At 39.7% G+C, this 14113-nt stretch overlaps 1 protein-coding gene across 2 annotated transcripts in view; it reads right to left on the reverse strand.

The window, feature by feature from the left end:
- Nucleotides 1-5464: 5464 nt before the first annotated feature.
- Nucleotides 5465-14113, reverse strand: part of LOC101169424 (integrin alpha-11) — a 72430-nt gene continuing 63781 nt past the window's right edge. The window contains exons 25-30 of one of the 2 annotated variants that reach the window (XM_023955519.2): nucleotides 10348-10461; nucleotides 8685-8768; nucleotides 8497-8607; nucleotides 8302-8397; nucleotides 7088-7201; nucleotides 5465-6433 (exon numbers count right to left, since the gene is read on the reverse strand). In XM_023955519.2, coding sequence (XP_023811287.1) covers nucleotides 6353-6433; nucleotides 7088-7201; nucleotides 8302-8397; nucleotides 8497-8607; nucleotides 8685-8768; nucleotides 10348-10461 — 600 coding nt within the window. In that variant the 3' untranslated portion in view covers nucleotides 5465-6352. Of the gene's footprint in view, nucleotides 6434-7087; nucleotides 7202-8301; nucleotides 8398-8496; nucleotides 8608-8684; nucleotides 8772-10347; nucleotides 10462-14113 lie in introns of both variants that reach the window. The other variant, XM_023955518.2, reaches the window with a different exon arrangement.

The following is a 14113-nucleotide window of genomic DNA, read 5'->3' on the forward strand; positions in this document are numbered from 1 at the left end:
ACAGTAAACAGTTAGAAAAGACAGTGGTCTCATGTTGGGTTAAAAACCAGAGCATAAAAATGGGTTTTTAAACGGGTTTTAAAAATGGACAGTGAAGGGGCTTCTCTAATGGCCAGCGGCAAAGTATTCCACAGCTTTGGAGCGGCTACAGCAAAAGCTCTGTCCCCTCTGAGCTTCCGTCTGGACCTCGGTACCTCCAGAAGCATCTGATCAGCTGATCCGAGGCACCGTGTTGGCGAATAGGGAGGGAGAAGCTCAGAGAGGTACAGCTGGGCAAGACGGTGTAAAGATTTAAAAACAAGTAGAAAAATCTTAAAATGAATTCTAAAATGCATAGGCAGCCAGTGAAGCGATGCTAGGATCGGCGTGATGTGGTCTCTCTTGCGTGCTCCAACCAGAGGACGAGCAGCTGCATTTTGAACACGTTGGAGACGCAAGAGAAACGAATGGCTCAGTCCTAGATAAACAGAGTTGCAGTAATCCAGCCGGGACGTGATGAAAGCATGGATTACTGTTTCAAAGTGTGCAGGTATTAAAAAAGGTTTTACCTTAGCAAGTTGACGAAGGCTTAAAAAGCTTAACTTCACCAATGAGCTTATCTGTTGGTCCATCTTAAAATTACTGTCCAATTGAACACCCAAGTTAGAAACAGTTGATTTTAAGAAGCCCGTCAGAGAGCCCAGATCAATTGGGGACGGTCCACTAAAATCATTCAGTCCAAAAATTACAACTACTGTTTTCTTTTCATTAAAACTCAAGAAACTTAGGGCCAGCCAGTCCTTAATGTCATGGAGACATGACAGGAGCTGCGTCACAGACAGATTATCCTTATCCAACTGCAGGATTAGAGAACTGGCCATTTAGTTCCATTAGGGTTTGTGTCATACCATCAAGACGTCGGAAAAGGTCCTGTTGAGCGGAAGCCATTTGGGTTAAAGTGTGCTTTATTACTTCATTACTTGCTAGGCGGGACAGACCCAGGCGCTGGAACACAGAAGGAAAACACATTTGAGTAAGGAGGTAAGTAATAGTGTTTTTTTTCTGGCGTGGCTTGAAGTCGTGGCGAGGCTGGGGGTCTTGTTGTGTTAAGGAGTTGTGGCAGGACTGGACGCTTAATTGTGGCATGGCTGGAGGTGTAGGCGTGGCTTGGTGGAAGTAATGAGACTCAGGAGAATACTGGTGGTTTTATGGTCCTGTAGGCAAGGCGTAAACAAGTATTAGCAAGGAGCAAAAACACAGTGACCAGACTAAGCACCATCAGGGGCAACGAACTGCCGATGAATCCTGGAACTGGATCTCCTTATGAAGGTCCGGAGGTTGATGAGGTGAGTGGTCACAGCTGGTTCGAGTCAGGAAGCACAGCAGAGAGGGGAGGGGGAGGAGAACTGCCAGAGGCACCATGACACAATAAGTCACAGCAATGACACCATCTTTATTATTGTCTTACAACTCTATTACTGTTGATGTCAACACTTTTGGGTAGCTCTTCCTGTGCGGTGGGTGAATGTGCTCCGCTCTCCTGAGGGCAGCTGTCATGGCCATCCCCTTTCCCCTTTGGCTGTTTTTTGCCTGGTTTCTGTTTTCACCTGCTTTGTCCACTTATAACAAAACACAAAACATAATTAAAAGACACTAAACCTTTGGGGACAAAGGAGCATAAAACTAGAACTTTAATTCACTGCTGTTTTTAAAAATGCTTTTATTTGTTGAAGTTCTAACAGGATAAATAACTAGAACAGTAAAAATATGGATTAGAAGAAAAAATATGAAACAAAACATTATAATGACTAACACGTGCGATAACTCACAACAATCATCTTATCAGAACAAAAGCCTGTTAGTTTCAGCATTAAAACAATCAAATGGAACTTGTTTTTTTCTTTTGCTCATGTTTTTTTGGACTGGTCCACAAAAAAAATACTCCAACTATCTTCTGAGCTGCATTTGAGTGACTTGTATTGGGTAACAGGCCCTGCTGGGTTTTGGAGCCAGACTTTCCTGTTTCCAAAGCAGCAGCTGAGCTGCGTTTAAAGAATTTTGCATGCATTAAAATATAAAATACATTAAATTCCGATTCAACCACAGAAATAAACTAATCCTAAATAAAAATGAAAAAGTCAAACATTTCAACTGATATATCCAAATTCATCTGTAAAAAAATGTTGTCAAACCTTTGTCACTGCTGCTGTTGTCCAGCAGGGGGCAGTGTTTAAGCGACTATGTTTTCTTTTTTACTGAAAAGTGAAGTTTAGAGAACCTTCTGGGGGGTATTCCAGGAAGCATGTTTAAACTAGCCTGACTTTAAGCCTGAACTCTGGCTGAAATCCGCCTGAACTTGCTTACTCTGGGTATGTCAGTTCCAAAAGACCGGATATGAGTTAGCGTAATTACGCTCGACTTGGTAACCCTGGGTTAACGCACGGTACATAAAGACATTCTCAATAGATCGCCGATTTCTGGAGTCACCATGGAAACGCGTGGAGAAAAAAAAAGAAAGCGCGACACTTGAGACAGAAGTGAGACGGAGTCTGAGATTTAAATGACGGCGGATAAAAATTATAAGTCCATCAAAAAAGTAACACGTCTGAAAAATAATTTAAATGATTTAGTTAAATTTATTCAAACTCAATAATTGTTTATACAACTCAAATTAACGTATATATCTAACTAAATATCACATTACTCCATTAATCTTTTTTCAATCTTAATTACTTATATTTCTTGAACTCTCATGTCCAAGTTTGAGCCGGCAGATATGCTCATTTTTATAACAATAAAAAGAACAGAAAATATGCACGGAGTGCAAAAATTCATTAAAAGATTTTCTGTCACTGTCATAACAGTTATGAGTGGTGGGGTGCTATATAAACTCATCATCCTCTCCTTTACTCTCACTCATGGTGCAAAGACGTAAGCACAGTAGGACAAAATAGCTCGGCAAAACACGGTGAAACACAGTAAAACAGCTAAATAACTAAACACATTTGGTCAAAAACCCACACTTAAACCCAAATCCGTCCAGACAGGCAAAGGGAATGATATCCCAGAATCCCTTGCGGTGCCGATCTAACAGCAGCACCAAGGTCCACCTACTTAATTGAATTAATTTGAACAAAAGGAAAATAATTATCTGAAAACTACGTGTTATTTTTAAGGTGACCTAACAAAAAAAAGATTTATCTTAACTGAAGCAAATAATTAAGTTAGATCAAAGTAAAAAAGTTTATCTTTCCAACATCCATATGTGGTCTTATCACCCTCTCATGGTGGAAAAAGTATTATCTGAGCTTCTTTATCCACTAAATCATCTTCAAATGGACACGTCATGCTGCTTCACCTCTCTGTAAACAAACTAAGCTTCAACTAAACCTGCTCCGGACCAGGTTATGTTCAGAGCATGAGTTGCTATGGCAACTTGACCTACCTTGAAACATACCTCCATTTCTGGAACCGAAAACTGATGTTATCAACTTCCTTAGCCTCAAACTTATCGTGGGAGCTAGCATAACCTGCTTTCTGGAATACCCCCCTGGAGCATGTCAAACATTGTTGTTATCAGTGGATTGTGATGCTCTTAGAGCAATTTGCTCTGGAAGACTAAAAAATTACGAGTGTTTTCAAATTGCACTTTTAGATTTTTTTTTATTTTGATGGGATATGTCAGTTTAAGAAAATGAGAAAAATGTCACGTTTTATTTGATATTATTTATATTCAAAGTGGCTCCAGCATTCTAGCAGTGTTTAAATCTACACACGAGTCTGGAGATGTGAGGGGAGTCTCACAACGCCTCATGTACCTGCATCTCTGGGGGGTATTCCAGAAAGCAGGTTATGCTAGCTCTCACGGTAAGTTTGAGGCTAAGGAAGTTGATAACCTCAGTTTTCTGTTCCAGAAATGGAGGTATGCTTCAGGGTAGGTCAAGTTGCCATGGCAACTCATGCTCTGAACATAACCTGGTCTGGAGCAGGTTTAGTTGAAGGTTAGTTTGTTTTCAGAGAGGTGAGGCAGCATGGAGTGTTCATTTGAAGATGATTTAGTGGATGAAGAAGCTCAGATAATACTTTTTTCACAGTGAGAGGATGACAAGACCACATTTGGATGTTGGAAAAATATTTTTTTTACTTTGATCTAACTTAATTATTTGTTTCAGTTAAAATAAATCATTTTTTTTGTAAGTCGGTTTAAAATTACACGTAGTTTTCAGACAGTTATTTTACTTTGATTGAAATTAATTCAATTAAGTAGGTGTAACTTTGGTGCAGCTGTCAGATCAGCACCGCAAAGGATTCTGGGATATCATTCCCTTTGCCTGTCTGGACGGATTTGGGTTTAAGTGTGGGTTTTTGACCTAATGTATTTAGTTGTTTAGCTGTTTTACTGTGTTTTGCCATGTTTCGCCGAGTCATTTTGCCCTACTGAGCTTACGTCTCTGCACCATGAATGAGAATGAAGGAGAAGATGATGAGTTTATATAGCACACCTACCTGCCAATGCTGTAATGACAATGACGGTAAAATCCGCAATGAGTTTTTGCACGCCGTGCATTTTTCCCCCAGTCTTTTTTATTGTTATAACAATGAGAATATCTGCCAGCTCAAACTTAGACATTTGAGAGTTCAAGAAATATAATTAATTAAGATGGAAAAAAGATTAATTGAATTGGAGTAATATGACATTTAGTTAGATAAATTTGTAAATTTGAGTTGTATAAACAATTATTGAGTTTTATAGACGTAAGAAATTACGTTGAATAAATGTAACTCAATGTTTTGTTACCAACAGAAGTAATTCATTTAAGCTGGCAAAATTGGATACGTTATATATATATAGATGCGTCACAAGGAAAATGGAAACAAGATCAGAAACTTGTGCGTTTACTTTGTCTGCTCATTTTCTACACGCAGAAACTCTTTCTTTTGATGATGCAGCCGTGTTACTTGTTTGATAGACCTGTAATCTTCATACGCTGTCATTAAAATCTCAGACTCCGTCTCACTAAAGTATAACGCTCTATTTTTTTTTCTCTCGACACGTTTCCATGGTGACTCCAGAAATCTGCGATCCATTGAGAATGTCTTTATGTACCTCCTGTGCACGTGCATTAACCCAGGGTTACCAAGTCGAGCGTAATTACGCCAACTCATATCCGGTCTTTTTGGAACTGACATACCCAGAGTAAACAAGTTCAGGCGGATTTCAGACAGAGTTCAGGGTTAAAGTCAGGCTAGTTTAAACATGCTTCCTGGAATACCCCCCTGATCTGTGCGTAAATGTGGTTTTGTGTGTGTTTCAGATGATTGGTGTGTAATATTTAAGGATTTGTAGGCATAAGAGCCATTTTGAATTCATAGTTAGTCGTAGGTTGTTGTCATTTCAAGTTGTGCATCTGTACATTGTATTTTGAAATTGTATGTTTTTGATATTCACGTGTACATGTGAAAACACAATTGCAAGTCCACACAGTTAGGCACAAAATATATATTTTAAGAGTTACAAATGAAATATTACGCACACACAAATCCAGTGAGTCCATTTTCTCTCCCCATTTGACTCTTTTTGACAAAAATCGGCAGATGCTGCAGGTAGAGAGAGGAGACAGAGGTTCACTTCCCTCTCTGTTCTGAATATTGACATTACTTTAGCTTCCTTCACACGCAGCTCAAGTAGAAATGTAAATGAACCAACAGTAGTGCAGATCAGCCGTAAATACACGCCGGCCTTAGTCAAGGCTGCGTCTGGTCTTGTGTGGTCCCCAACATCTCATTTTTGAAGAGTCCTACAGCCAATTCATTTCAAAAGCCACATTTGCCTCCAGAACACAGTCAAAATGTTGTCAGTGAAAAGAATTGTTGATACATTTAAAGTTCACATTGAAACAGCTGAGTAAGCATTTCTTAGGCAGTAATTGTTGGATCAGCTTCAGTAAATTGACTAAATGGACTCAATGTTGCATCTTTCTACAGAAACCTGTTTAACACGGTAAGTCATGACCTGTTTGAGTTAGAGTCGATTCAAAAGACTTCGGCTCGTCACTGCAGAAAGTCTGGAGCTTGTGTTTGAGCAAACGGAGAGCAGAAAATCAAATACACAAAAAGGAGTTTCATTGTAGAGTAGCATTTCTGTTTCCAAACACAGATCCAAGACCCTCTTAAATAAGCTGCATTTCACTGGTTTCATGAGTTTGTTTCATAATCCAGAGCTGAATGGCTTCCTGGGTCAGAAGAACCCTTCGTCATCAGTCTGCAGGCAGATGTGTCCACTTCAGTCCTGCAGTTGAGCTGTTCAGACTTCTGATGCATTCAAGTCTACATTTGGCCGCAGAGCATCCCAACAATGGCGATGTCTCCCCATCTATAGCTGCGGGGCTGACTTCCAGCTGGCTGCAGGCTGCTCCTCTTCCTCTTGTCTTCTTTGTCTCTTGAAGAAACCCAGCTGCGAAGGCAACATATTCACATCTTAACCATCTGTGCACCCGCTCAACTCCAAAAAGACTGACAAACCTCACATTAAAGGAGCTTTGGGAGTAGAAAGAAACGGTTTAAATCACACAGAAAAAGAAATCTTTAATTCATAATTACTGACTGACGGAGGTCCAGAGGCAACAGCAGAATGATTCAAGTCTGATTTCACTGCAAGCTGATAGATAACTGCTCGGTCCCTAACTGATGTAGCAGTGATGCACAAAGAGTGTGGTCACATGACTCCACCTGAATTGGGTCGGTTTGACGGTTTTGCCTCTGTGTTCGTCCCCAAAACCTCCCAAAAGGTAGTGTGCACACTGCTTGGAGGTGAAGATTAGAACATGACCGCGCCCCACCATGTTTGAGGGACTTCTACCTCATTAATGATTGGATCCATTCATCGGGAAACCACCGGGCGGCTTGTTACACAAACACACCCATTTTACTTCAGCGGAAAGCTTCACAACATAAATAACTATATTTACAGGTTTGCAGCAGACATTTTGGGACATTTTTACCATTAAAAGATATCCAACGATGTATGTGCTCAGGGATACAACTTTGCATCAGTTTAAAAACACAGATAGAAGCTCTGCTGGACTGGAGGGGGACCGTGTGACTTTACCTTCCACAGGCCCAGAACCAGCAGGCCGAGCAGCAGCAGGCCGGCCAGCGAGCTGCCAAGAATGATCCAGATGGGAACAGAGTTCTCCTCCTCCTTCCTCAGGTGCAGCAGTACCTGCAACAATCACCATCCCGTCATCCGATGGAAACGCATTCAAGTTGTTTGAAACTGATCTGAGTTTCCATGACGAGGAGGTGGAGAGCAGGTCAAACATTGTGTTCCACATTCCAGTTTTTCAGCCTTCAGAACCAACACAACTCTAGTACTGTGCATTAGAATGACCGCTTACACCTTTAAAGCAGCCTTTAAGTGTGGCTGTGACAAAACAGTTTGTCTTCACGTCTTCCTATCAAACAGTGACAAAATGGAAAGAAACAGTAATGGGATAATAAACAAAGAATAAAACCGCACGATCGGGTTGGAATCAGCCGATTATTCCATACAAAAGTTTCATTGATTCCTGCTGAAATGAAGCTTTCTGCCCATAGGACACATCTGTTTTGACGGCACAGCTGCAGGTGTCCCTGAATGCATCAGTGGCTCGGGATGGTTTTTAGAAATCTGAACTGGAAAAAAAACTGAATTTATTTCTTGAAAATGTATTATCCGTCTTTCCTAAAAGACCTTGCTTTATTCTCTCTAGCAAAAACAGCCTTTTGTTGTCACGTTCTTGTTATCATGAGTATTATTTAGACATTCTGTTAATCAAAGCTTTCACTTTCAGTCTGGAGCAATTACAAAATAAAATATATCTTGACCAACAAATCTATCAACCTTTTGGATATACTGTATATTCTTGAATAAAGGGAGATTTAACTGTAAATTTGACATCAATCTGAACTGTTCATCAATGCTGACACAGATTCAGTACTTTGACCTCCTGCTCCTTCAGAGCTCCTGCAGGAGTCTGCACCACGGCTGTGCTGTGGAAACTTGTCACTTTGCCTTTTCCTTGTTTCACAGACACATCTGTGGGACAGACATTCGCTCACGCCTCCTGGAAAACAGCTTTAAGACTGGAGTCAATGGAGAACAAGAAAAAGGGGCTTCAGCGCACAAAGCACAGCCCAGAAAGATAATGAAATAAATATGTATTGATTCATCTCTAACTGCTCCCAAAAAAAGAGAATCTGTGTGACAGAAAACCCAGATGACTCGTTTCATTTGATGTCGAGCTGTTGTTGCTGTGAGTCAGGAGAAGCACACAGTGGTACCTGTCTGACAGGTTTGTCCTCCTGCAGGACCATGGGACTGGATGCCTCCAGATAGACAGAGGCGGCGCCCGTCAGCTCCAAAGACTTAAAGCTGACCTGAAAGTTAGACAAATGAGAACAACCAGATGTGTTTCTTAGTGCCAGTCAGAAAAAAGTCTGTTCAGCCAAACAAAATCGAAGGTTTGCAGGACTCACAGCGTGTAGAACAGAGAGCTGCAGTCTTCCCATGAGCGTCACCGTTACCTGTGCCGATGCCGGGACGCTCAGCCTACAGAGGACCACGATGCTCACACTGTTACTGCGGTTCTACACAAACAAGCACAGCTGCCTTATTTCCTTCAAACATCTGCAGGCTGTGGTCGGCGCAGGAAGAACGCCATTACCAGTTGTGACAGGTGCGACAGGTCCTCAGGGGCAGCAGCACGCCTTGCTTCAGCGTGGGGAATTGAACAGTTGGAGTCGGCCGCCTGCTGAGAAAACGGAGGGTTGTGACGGCGCCCCGTTCATCTGATATTTAGAGGACTGAAACTCATTGAAAGCAGAACTATTAACCATTCTAAAAACCACTCAGCATATGGAAGCGATTCTGTAGCATAATTAAAAATAAAAGTCAAAACCAGAATTGCTTTTTCATTTTCCAAATGAAGCTGCATTTTTTGACTCAAAAATAAAATGAAAAAGCATTCCACCAAAATGCTTTTTCATTTTCTACTTCAACACAGCTTATTCTGTCACTTAATTAAAATGACAAAGAAAATGGTGTTTGACATTTCACTTTCAAAACGTTCTCTGTTAAATGTGTAGCAAAATTAATTTAGAAATGTCCAATTTTACCATTAAAATGCATTAACAGAAATGCTTTTTCATTTTCTAAATGATGCTGTATCAAATGACTCTAAATTAAAATGAAAAAGCAATGCAGTAATTCCCCGCCCATTCGCAGGTTGCCGCTGATGACGTGACATCACAAGCGTGAGGCGCAGAACAGCGCTCATTCCGCGAATTTTGAAAAACGATTTACTCTGTACTTTACTGTAAAGTATAGTTTACGCGTTTAAGATGCCATCCAAATGCCCTGCATCATCTCCAGCTTCTGGAAATGAACCCAAACGGCAGAAAAAGGTTCTGACTCTGCAGAGGCTCTGGCTCTGGGAGTTTTAAAACAGCGTCAATTATTCGCAGATTTTCGTTATTCGCGCGGGGGGGGTGAGGACCGTAACCCCCGCGAATACGGGGGGATTACTGTACTTTTTTCATTTCTACTTAAAAACCGCTTATTTTGTGTCATAATTAAAACGAAAATGCAAAGAGGGGATTGCATTTTCATTTTAACATCCACCCTGCAAAAACTGTCGCATAATTCAATTCCACTTAGCATTTCCAGAGGGGAGGCGGGGCGATGACCTCATTTCTATCTCCGTGTGTCCGGCTGCTAACAGACGTATGCTAGTAGCAGTGTAGCTTTGTGTTAGCGGCAGAGGAGAGGGCTTTGTGATGGTTGTGAACTCCTGATGATTGTACACAGCTTCTCAGGACTACGTAGCAGCATTTGCGCCTTCTGCGGTCCTCCTTCGGACGCACCGCGGTTCGTCGAAACTCCCTCCTCCGGACAAGCTTTGTCTTCGGCCCGGCAGCCGCCTTCGCATAGCGGAGCGCGAAGCCCCGCCATCCGAAGCTCCAGATCGCCGAATGAGGAAGTGCTGCTACGATCTGAGAAACTGCACCATCATGTGACTTTTGAAAATGAAAAAGCATTTCTGGTATTGACTTTTATTTTTGATTATGCTACAAAATTGCTTCCATAGCTGAACAGTTAGAAAAAGCCTTTCTCCTTTGGAGAATGAGAGAGCGGAGAACAAAGGAGATGGTTGTGATTTCATGCAAAAGGTTTGAATTTTTTCATCTCCCAACTCCACACATGACACTTTTGGTGTCCTGAACCATCCGAATCTGCGAAAGTCGTACGGGCCACAACAGAGGCAATAACTAACTGATGTCTCTTTGAAAGAAACAACTACTCATTACATTTGCACACATCCAGGGTACCTCTTCAATAGTGTAGTCTATAATGTCCACCAGCTGGTTCATCTTCATGGTCACAGCCCAGATGTTGGCCCTGAAGTGCAGCTCCGTCACTGAGAAGATGCCCAGGTTCTGAATCTATACACCAAGTAAAAAGTATTCATAGTGAAAATCTTACTGTAATCAGATTACAAATGCTCAGAAACCTGGAATGTCAGTCCTGGACTGTTCCTGTCTGAAGGTTGAGTGGACTGGACCTGTGGGTTTGCATCAGCTCATTAGAAGAAAGTCGTTCAGCTTTGTGGTTGTCGCCAATGAGTTCTATCGCTAGAGGAGAGAGACATCACGTGATTCCTCATGGGAGGAGAGCACCGCCATCTTGGTGAGGTCAAGTCACCGCTGCTGTGCATGCATGTAACCACATTTTTTGGTAATGCTTTCTTTTACAGTAGAGTACTTACAGTGTACTTAAGTGGCATTTTCATGGTACTTTTTATGGTAATTACATGGTACTTTTATGTGTCTACTCGGTACTTACATGGTACTTGCTCTGTATTTATTTGGTACTATTTGGTTCATTCTTATGTAGTACATTCTGGGTATTTATAATATACTTACTGGGTATTTACATGTTGTGCAAAGGTGTCTTTTGTGGTACTTACCACATGTAAGAACCTTCCTGTACAGTGTACATACACACTTGGTCTTCTGACCTTACCAAATTAGACAATGCTAACTTGTTGGTAAAGGTGAAGTAACTGCATTGTAAAAACATATTCTGGCATAAAATACATATTCTCTTAACAAGTTGCAAATTTAAAGAGAAACTTAAGTACACTGTAAGTACTGTACTGTAAAAGAAAACAATACCCATATTTTTTGCAATATGCCAGTTCATTGTGCGGGTTTCAACTGCCAAAATCGGAAAAATGAGTCCAGGAAGGAGGAAGGCATAACAATTCACAGGTAAATTTTTATATAATTTTTTTTTCTTTTAACGCCGCAGGGGGCTTCATTAATAGTACACATGTTGACATGCATGATGCTGCAGGGCTATTATCAACATGCTGCATGATGTACGTATAATTTGCTGTCGACATAAATGTAAACTTTATTTTGTTAAACCTATAAACAGTATACTAGGACTAGGCTAATATAGTAATATAGATTTATACATTTCTGACTCAGAGACTGAACTTGTCTTGCAGGTTTCCAATGGATTCAGACTTCCTCTTGGAAAAAGTGGGCCTTAGCAATAAAAAGATCTAACCCAGATGGATCACAGTGGTACCAACTAGTAATACAGTCTGGCTTTGTTCAAAACATGTAGTGGAAACGCGTTTTGATAAGACTGGACAGACTGTTAGCTTGAAACCTGACACCATACCATCTGTGTTACACAAATTGATCATGAATCAGTAAATCTATTGTTTTTCTTAATTTTTTTTAGGGTAAATCTATTGTTGACTTTTGGGCTTTTTGTTGACTTATTATTTCTTGACTTGTTATTTATTTATTGTTATTATTTATTATTTGTATTGACTAACTATTGTTTATTATTATCTATTATTATTATTGAGTTATTGGGCTTTTCTAAATAATTTAAATTACATGTCAAAGAGGTCTAAAACTTTTAAATGTTTAGAAATTAACTTTAAAAATTCTTTGTAATAATTTTTTTATTTTTTATTTGTAAGAAGTCCTCCAACAATGCATGTTTCATTCAAGTTTGAGCTTAAGGCTGACTGTTTCTCTTATTTAACAACAACAAATGATACATCTATATACAGTATATATTATATAAATAATATATAATATACTTATATTATATAAAAAGCAAAAGCAGTCATGAGAGGGAAAATCATCTCTTATTCAACGCATAAAAAACGCAAAAAGAAAGCAGATTTATTAGAACTAGAAAATAAAATCAAAACCCTGGAGACTGCTTATGCTGCTTCTGCACAGGAACACATACTGGGCGACCTGAAAAATTTAAAACTGCAGTTAAATGACATCATCAATAAACAAACACAATTCCAGATACAAAGGCTTCGACTGGAAAGATATGAAAACTCAAATAAATCTGGCAAATTTCTAGCTAATCAGCTTAAAATTAATAAAGAAAAATCAACAATCGCTTCTATTATGGACCAAACAGGGAATGTCACCCATGACCCAGTAAAAATTAATAATGCGTTTAAAGACTTTTATCAAAACTTATACACTCCACAGATCAATCCATCAGAACAAAGCATCAACTCATTTCTCAACAATGTAAACCTGCCCAAGTTAAACGAAGATCAAATCACAAATTTAGACTCTCCGCTCTCGTTGTCTGAGCTTCATGAAGCTCTGTTACTTATGCCTAATGGTAAAGCACCAGGGCCTGACAGCTTTCCTGCAGAGTTTTATAAGGAATTCTGGGAACAACTGGCACCAACATTTTATAAAACGGTCAAATTTATCAATGAAAGCCAATCTCTACCACCTAACATGAACTCCGCCAACATTATCCTTCTTCTAAAACCAGACAAAGACCCCACTAGTCCTTCAAGCTATCGCCCCATTTCTTTAATTAATGCAGATGTAAAAATTATCTGCAAAGCACTAGCACAGAGAATAGAAAAAGTCACTCCTCACATAATTGACTTTGATCAAACTGGATTCATCAAAGGCAGACACTCGGATGACAATGTCCGCAGACTCGTTAACATAATAGACTTTGCCACCATCAAAAAACAGGAAATGACTATACTATCACTGGATGCTGAAAAAGCCTTTGATAGAGTAAATTGGAAGTTCCTTATTGCTGCCCTCCATAAGTTTGGGTTTGGAGAATCATTCATCAATTGGATCAAAGTATTATACCACAACCCCAATGCATCAGTTAGAACTAATAAACAGACTTCCAACAGGTTTTTTCTTGGAAGAGGAACCAGACAGGGCTGCCCACTCTCTCCTTCTCTTTTTGCTATATTCATTGAGCCTTTAGCTGCAGCAATAAGACATAATGAGAGCATTAAAGGAATTAAAACCAAACACAGCCATCATAAAATTAGTCTCTATGCAGATGACATATTACTGTTTTTAAGTAATTTACATTCTGTAAATGAAACGGCAACAATCATTAATGAATTCTCCTCTATATCAGACTATTCCATTAATTGGAATAAGTCTGTTTTATTACCACTGAACAATAATGCGGAGCAAAGACTCACAATACCAGTTAAATCAGGAAATATCAAATATCTAGGTATCAATTTTTCCCCCAAACTATCAGAACTGGTGCAGCTAAACTACACCCCATTACTGAAAAACATACAGGACGATCTAACACGCTGGACCAACCTGCCTCTGTACCTTATGGGCAAGGTAGCCACAGTAAAAATGAAAATCGTACCCAAAGTTAATTATCTCTTCTCAATGATTCCCACACAACCGCCATTAAAATGGTTCAAAACATTAGACTCATCCATATCAAGCTTTTTATGGAACAATAAACCTGCAAGAATTGGTCTAAAAACTTTAAAATCTGCAAAAAGCTGTGGAGGATTAGAATTACCTAACTTCCACAATTACGTTCTTGCAAATAGATTACAATACATCTTAAAATGGTTAAAAAATAATCCAGAAACCAACTCATGGTTAGACTTGGAAGAGGCGTTATGTGGAAAGATCAACCTATCAGATCTTCCATTTATTAGCCAAACAGTTAAAAAACAGGATTGTTTCAAAAGAATTAATATAAATGCCACTTTAACAGCCTGGTGGGAATTTCTCAAAATATCAA

The sequence above is a fragment of the Oryzias latipes genome, chromosome 6 (assembly GCF_053564925.1).
Source record: "Oryzias latipes strain Hd-rR chromosome 6, Olatipes_Hd-rR_3.1".
NCBI classification, from domain to species: domain Eukaryota; kingdom Metazoa; phylum Chordata; class Actinopteri; order Beloniformes; family Adrianichthyidae; genus Oryzias; species Oryzias latipes.